Source organism: Clarias gariepinus, chromosome 5, assembly GCF_024256425.1.
Source record: "Clarias gariepinus isolate MV-2021 ecotype Netherlands chromosome 5, CGAR_prim_01v2, whole genome shotgun sequence".
Taxonomy (NCBI): domain Eukaryota; kingdom Metazoa; phylum Chordata; class Actinopteri; order Siluriformes; family Clariidae; genus Clarias; species Clarias gariepinus.
Window position 1 is genome coordinate 16,438,929 of NC_071104.1, and position 8,011 is coordinate 16,446,939.

At 36.1% G+C, this 8,011-nt stretch overlaps 1 protein-coding gene across 1 annotated transcript; it reads left to right on the forward strand.

The window, feature by feature from the left end:
* Positions 1 to 3,012: 3,012 nt before the first annotated feature.
* Positions 3,013 to 7,773, forward strand: gpr18 (G protein-coupled receptor 18). Its single transcript, XM_053495894.1, has 2 exons — positions 3,013 to 3,133; positions 5,579 to 7,773. The coding sequence occupies exon 2, from the start codon at positions 5,589 to 5,591 to the stop codon at positions 6,561 to 6,563; it is 975 nt and encodes a 324-aa protein (XP_053351869.1). The 5' UTR covers positions 3,013 to 3,133; positions 5,579 to 5,588; the 3' UTR covers positions 6,564 to 7,773.
* Positions 7,774 to 8,011: the final 238 nt, after the last annotated feature.

Sequence of the window (8,011 nt, forward strand, 5' to 3'; positions counted from 1 at the left end):
AATACAAACATCAATTTTTATCAGTAGATTTGATTTGTTTGTTCATCGATTTCTAACCATGACTGGAGGAACTATAGTGTTAAGCTGGTGACTACAATTAGCGACCAACAGTTAGTATATTTACCAGGGGTGGAAGTAGGTTTTTGATAGTCCTGAGCAGTATTGTGTGTAACGCATTACAAAGTAACTTGGATCCTTTTTGGATTACTTTTTTGATGTAACAAGTAATCTAACACGCTGGGTCCGTCATTGAAGTACTCAGTTATTTTTTTTTTAAATGTAATCTGCTATTCAGACAATTTATGTAATCAATGAGCCAGACTGCAGTAATTCTGTTACAAGCCCCGTCCTACAACCCCCGTCCCCAATAACCCATCCACCTCTGTTATTCCTGCTGTTATACCCCTATCTCACCTATGCAGTTTGACTCGTGGTGAGAAGCAGTGTTAAGCAGTTAGTGACCGCCCGTCGTTCTGCAAAGTTCTGCAAGGTCATGATAAACCGTACTCACGGCCACCACATGAAACCACATAGGTGAGATAGGGGTATTAGTAGTTAACAGATTATGGGCCAAACTTCGCTGACTGATGATGTTAGAATAATTATAAAGTTCTTGACTAAAACAACATGCATGAGGAATCACAAAGGAGTTCTCATTTTCTGCAATGGAAAAAGTACTCTAACTACCTACTTTTATCAGAAAGTAACGCCATAATGTAACTGATTACTTTTTAAAGACAGTAATTTTGTAATGTAATTAATAACTTTAAAAAGTAATTTCCCCCAACACTGGTCCTGAGATACTTATGTGACTACCTTTACCACTTCAGAATATCAGCTAACTTCTAAGTTTCATGGTTGAATCTAAATTTTGTTAGGTGGAATGCTAGTGCACTATGTATAGTACAAGTTAGAATCCCTTGCTCCAAACACCAAGTGGTGTTCATTTGTTAGAGATGGATTTGGGCTTTAGTTTGTTAGTTAGAAGCTACTTAGTTTTGTAGTTTGCATTATTTATTATTTAATTCATCTTCTATATAAGATTGCAGAGAGGCTGGAGCCTATTTCAGGAGACTTTGGGCATGAGAAGGGGTACACCCTGGACAGTGTGCCAATCTATCGCAGGGCACGCTTACACACACACACACACACACACACACACACACACACACACACACACACACACGGGCAATTTGGAAACACGAATTAACCTAATCTGCTTGTCTGAAGTACAGTACCTGGTGGAAACCTATTAAGCACATGCAGTTCATGGAAACTCCATGCACACAGACAGGAGGCGGAATTCAAACATTCAACCATGGAGGTGCAAGGCCACAGTGCTAACCACTATGTTTCCGTACCACCTAGCTCACACATTAGCCATAAACAAAATGAATTGAACAGTGCTTTTGTTACTTGATTACTTGATCTGAAGTAACTGATATAAAAAATAAATTTGAATTACTTCCTCATATATGTGTAACCTTAGTTATTGCATACACTATATTTTTTTATTCTATTAAGTTTACTGAATAGATTTTTTATTTATTATGGGTGTACTGCACATCATAATGTAGTTTATTATTTTTCTTTATATAATAATATATTAATTTTGAATGGAATATTATTTAATTATTATTTACAGCACATTATTATTTTGTCTGTATCCTCGCATGTGTGACATTTGATTTGTTCATTGTGTTGCTTATGTTAAAAGAAACTAACGAGTTACCTGCCCTGGTTTTCCCGGGGGACAGGGGAGAGTGTGACACGGTGTGAGAGGAGCACATGGAAGAAGTTGATATACTGTCTTGCTGTTTGGCTTAATAAAATAAGTTGTTGCAAACTCAACTGTTCAGAAACTGGAGAATAATACAACAAGTCAAAAAAGTTTAGTTACAAATCGATTACATAAAATTTGTTACATCTATTGCTGAATCAGCAGTCAGACCAAGTCTTCCATGCAATTGTATAATCAGTCCACATTCACCATCAGAATGGGGAAAATCTTTATGTTGACAGTCTAGGCTGGTGGTTTTCTTGGCACTCTTTGGGCCCATACATGCCATAGCCTATTTGAGTATTGTTGTTTCATGAAAATGACAATGAGTTCTATGTACACTACTGCTCAAAAGTTTGGAATGACTTTCAAAGAGGTCAGCCTTTCTGGAACAGTTCTTGCAAAATAATATTGTCAATTGCATTTGCAAAACCCACAAAGCACCATGATGAAACTGGATCTCATAAAGACCATCCCAGGAAGGCAAGACCAAAACTCACTTCTCCTGCAGAGGAGAAGTTCATTTAAAGTTCCTGTACCAGCCTCAAAAATCACCAGTTAACAGCAACCTTGGATTACATCCTTTATGAAGCCTTTACAGATCATGAGTTTCAGATACATCTAAACATTAACTGTTTAAAGGAGATTACTGCATGTTTTGGATGTCTTCAGCATTGCTTTATAATGTAGAAAGAAATAAAAACAGGAACAGCCATGAAGTTAGAAAGTTAGAAATTAGAAAATAATTCCAAACTTTTGAGCAGTAGTGTACATCCCAGTTCTTGCTTCTGATTCCAATCCTGAATCCTTTCTAATATCTTTAAAGCACGCACATCTACAATAACAAATCTGCAGGAATTGCACAATGCAATAATATCGACATGGACCATTTTTTATGGTGTTTCTAATAACCTACTCAATAAATTTATAATAATAATAATAATAATAATAACAACATTCAGCAAAACAGGGTTTAAAAATGCAAATGACAAGATACCAAGGTACTGAAATGCACGAGCAACTAAGAGCACCTAGAACATAGACATGAGACTCACAAACAATTTGGTGCAAAAATCTAGCAAGACATCAAAAAACCACACTACTTGTACACAATGAAATGTAAGCAGCAAGAGCAAACCACAATAAGAGGGCGTGCACTTGCTCCACCAGTAAACACAATACAGGAAGGAGCTGGCCAAAAAAAGATTTCTTTAAATGAAGTCATTAACAACGCGACTTCCTGTAAGCTATTTGAGCAAAGCTTGATATGAGAAGGTTTTACACCACATCACAAGTCTGTACATGAGCCAGAAGCAGTTACCCTTCGAGCACACAATGATGTAGATCACTGCGGTATGTATACTTTTCATTTGATAAATAAGAAAACATTGTGTAATTATTTGTAATTATATACCAAACTGACATTTACAACCCATTTATATTACTCTAGAAAGATATACATACAGTATGTTCCTTCTAAGGGTAACTGTAAATATAACCACTTCATGTGGTTGCTATTAATTCATTATTATTCATAAATATGTGGGAGACATTTAAAAAAATTAAATAATAAATAAATAAATAATAAAATAAATAAATGAAAAGGCAAGCAGTCCTAAAGCGAAAAATTAACAAGCAGTATTGGTGTCAGTGTTACAGAGCATGCTCTTAGAGCTTCCTGTTAGACATACAAACCTAAAAAAAAAAAAAGGTTTCACTTCAACATTTAAATGTTATATTCTTTATTTTTCTTTCAGTGTCTGTTGATTATCACATATATTACCATGATTAATTACACTAAGGGCTCAGTTATTTTAATTACACTTTGTTATAATTTCCATTCTTCCACTGTTAATGAGTAATGATTTCTCCATGTGGGGGAATCAGGGGTTTAAATGTGATGTCAGGAAATGACAACATGGAATACCACACCATTAGCAAGTAAAAACAAATGAAACTAAGTAAAAAGATAAAATAGTAACAAAACAAAAATGAAAAATAATTAGGAAAATTAAAAATAACATGAACAACAGTTTTTATCTTTTTTTGAACTCTTGCTGGAGAAGTTAATGTGTGACATTTGATAGAATTACTATATACAGATACATCAAGAATAGATCACAGATACTTGAGCAAGTATGTGTCGTAAAAAAATGACTTCCGTTTTTTTGTATATTTGTCACACTTAAATGATTGAGATCATCAAACTAATGAAAAGATAATTTGTAAATTATAAATACAAAATGCAGTTTTTAAATGATTTATTAAGTTAAAAAAAACTCTCTGAACCTACAGTACCTTGCCCTATGTGAAAAATTAATAGCCATACTTGCTAAATCATGTACGAACTGTGATTTTTGGAAAGAGTTTAAAAAATATAATAATAATAATAATAATAATAATAATAATAATAATAAAAACACAATCTAAAGAAGTTCAAGAACTGAGCGATAACATAGTAATTGCTATCTATCCATCTGGTAAGGGTTACCAAGCCATTTTTAAGGCTTTGGGACTCCAGTGAACCACATTTAGAGCCATCCACAAAGTGAGAAAATTGAGAACAAAGTTTAACCTTTCCAGGCGTGACGGGCCTGCAAAAATTACTTTAAGAGCACAACAGCAACTCACTAAGGAGCTCATAAAAGAGCACAAAAAGAACTGCAGGAGTCACTTGCCTCACTTACGGACAGTGGTCATGATCCAACAATAAGAAAGAGACTGGGCAAAATTGTGTGGACTGATAAGACAAAAAGTTGAACGTTTTGGAATGTGTGTGTCCTGTTACATCTGGCGTAAAACAACTACAGCATTTTCTAAAAAGAACATCATACAGCATCAAACATGTTAAACATAGTGGTGGTAGTGTGATGATCTGGGGCTGCAGAACCTGAATGTCTTGTTATCATTCATTTATTCATTAATGGACCAAAGAATTCTGCTCTGTACTAGAAAATCCTGAAGGAGAATGTCCGGCTATTATTTTGTGGCCAACAGGTTGACCCCTGAATTAAAATGATTCTGCACAGTCAGACTCATAGATAGATAGATAGATAGATAGATAGATAGATAGATAGATAGATAGATAGATAGATAGATAGATAGATAACAATAATTAAAAAAATAATATGTACTGTAATAAGTATAACTATGTATACATATGGTTGTCTACTCTTAATATTGCAAAAAAAAAAAAATTAAGTAAATTGTGACCAAGAAAGTGAAGAATTTTGGGTAGTGAAAAACATACAAGGGGCGATCAAGTCAAATTGGGCCTTTTTTGTGCACAATAAGAAATAAGAAAACCCAGTTATGAGAGTAAAAACTACCTTTATTTCCCCTGCTACACTAATGGACTTATCCCAGCATTTCACTATTGCTTGAATACTATCAAGGTAGAAAGTTTTCTCACTACAACCAAGCCATGATCAGACTGCTTACTTCATGTCTGAAACTGAGATGTGACAATAACTCAATGCCCAGTTCCTGTAATGTGCAGTAGAATGATACAATGATTGCAGTTCCCACAGACAGATGCGTCTCATCCACTAGCTGGCAATAAGTTATCTGCCAATTTTCAAGGATCATGCTTTCAATTCCATGAGAATGATTGAAGTGGGTTCTAAGCCACCTTGGTTGAGATCATCATTCATGGATGTATGACTACCTTTAAAACTTTTTTACAGTCTTTTACATTTTAAGAGTCACTTCACTGTACTGTCCAGTCTTCTGTCAGTTTTATGCTTTAAGTCTAGAACCTACATTAATATTCTTTGTGCTTATTATTTTTCATATCAGGTAATTCATCATGGACCAGAACACATCTTCGGGTCTCCCACCAGTATTCAAAACAGTCAGCCTGGTGTTCTACAGTATCATATTCTCTGTAGGCTTGGTGGTCAATCTCACAGCTATCTGGGTCTTTGCTCTAACTACAAAAAAAAGGAGTTCTGTCACCATCTACATGATCAATGTGGCTGTGGTGGACCTCATCTTCATTGTCTTGCTTCCCTTTAGAATGGCCTACTATCATGGGGACTACTGGCCATTTGGTGATATGTTCTGCAGAATCAATGCTGCACTCACCATTCTCTACCCAAGTCTGGCTCTCTGGCTCTTTGCCCTCATTAGTGCTGACCGCTACGTAGCCATAGTTCAGCCACGGCATAGCAAAGAGCTAAAGAACGTACACAAGGCCCTGCTGTCATGTGTCGGGGTCTGGGTCATGACCCTTGGTGGTGCAGCATCACTTCTTTTCCTGGAGGAAGATCCAGACAAATTTTCAAACCATACCACCTGCCTGAAAATGCAAGACATCGTCTACCTGAGCCGTGACAACTCTGTCCATTATGCTCGTCTAGCGTTCTTTTTCTTATTGCCCATGCTTATTATGGTGGGCTGTTATATCATCATTGTGGACAACCTGATTCATGGACGCACATCCAAGCTCAAGCCCAATGTGAAGCAAAAATCCATCCGTATCATCATCACATTAATCATGCAGGTGCTGGTGTGCTTCGTTCCTTTCCATGTCTGCTTTGTTCTTCTGCTGTTTGAGAACAGTGAACAGGACTATAGCACCTGGGGTGCATTCACAACCTTCCTGATGAACATGAGTACAGTGCTGGACATTATACTGTACTATATTGTTTCTAAGCAGTTTCAGGACCGAGTGATAAGTGTGATCCTGTACCGGAACTATCTGAGAAGTGTGCGAAGAAAGAGTCGACATACAGGAAGTGTACGTTCTCTCAGTAACCTTACCAGTGCTGCCATGATCTGATTATTTTAACCTGGTTTGAACATGGCCCAAAAAAAAAAACTAAGGTTTTGTTTAACTGCCTTTAGTTTGGATTATGGTGGGAGACGTTGTGGCCCATTCATGTGTGAAAGCTTTTTAATAATTTGATGGGTCCTGGAATATGCTCATGTCGTCAAGGAAGAAAAAAAGTATTGATAAGATAACGGGGTCATTCCGTACAACTGAAGGAACCCCAGATCATAATACTGCCTCCGGAGACTTGTACTTGGACTAAAGCCATTAAAAAATTAAATAAAAATAAATCCCCTTCCCAACTGTGTTTGACTGGGAGTAAGTTAGTAACCTAGTAGCCCAGTGTAAGTGTCTATCCAATGACGGAAACTAAGCACTTTTTGTAACTCACTCTGGGTAAGAGCATCTGCCAAATGCCTATGTAAATGTATATGTACAGTGTCCAGTATGCATGCATAACTTCATGCCCTTCTTTTTTTACCTGACATACCAATCGCTCTGGAATACGGTCAATCTGAACTCATCAGACCACATAAAATTTTTCCATTGCTCCAAAGTCTAATCTTTATGCTGCCTAGCAAAGCTCACTAACAAATGGTTCTCTTATGGCCACACAGCTGTTTAGTCTTAATCCTGTGAGTCCTGTGAGTTCTCATCACACTGTGTGTGAAAACGTTTGTACTGTTATTATTAAACATAGCTGTGACTCCTACTGTTGAATTTTTTTTATGATGTGACCTCACTAAGTGTTTAAGTGATCTGTAGTCATGATTTTTTTTTTTTCGGACCATTTCTTGTTTGAAACTGAGAGTTCAGCACTATCACTCCAGGTTTTAATAATGTGTTGGACACGTGTGTTGGTACAAAATGATGGCAAACAAGACTATAAAAGAGGAACATACTGAAGCCTAGACAATTTCACTTTCGTTAGTTAAGCACTATTCAAAATGAAAGTTCTTTCTGGCGGGCATGATGGGTTCTGCAAATGTTGCTTTCAGTTGCAAAGGTGAACTAAGGCAAGGAATTATCTCTCCCAGATCACTGTTTAAAAGAATTAAGGAAATCGTTATTCAAAAAATGCATAACATTTCAAGTATGGAATCTAATGCAGAATATTTGTGTAAATTTTTATTCTGGATTGAATGTTGTCTTCAGTGTTAAATGGGAATTCTACTTAATGAAGGATTAAAAGGGGGAAAAACATGTTTGCTTCAAATCACCTAAATTGCTTACTGCTTCTTCTTTTTCTTCTTCTTTTTTATACAAAGAAACACATCATAGCACTGTTGCACTGCTATATATATATATATATATATATTTTTTTTTTTTTTTTTTTTTACAAATTGTGCTATCTGCTGCACTATGCAAATTAACCCTCAATGTGGTCTTGCCTGTTGGAACTATTTGTATGAGGCATATTAATTAGCTTGAATAGATGCTCAAAAAAGGAATAAATC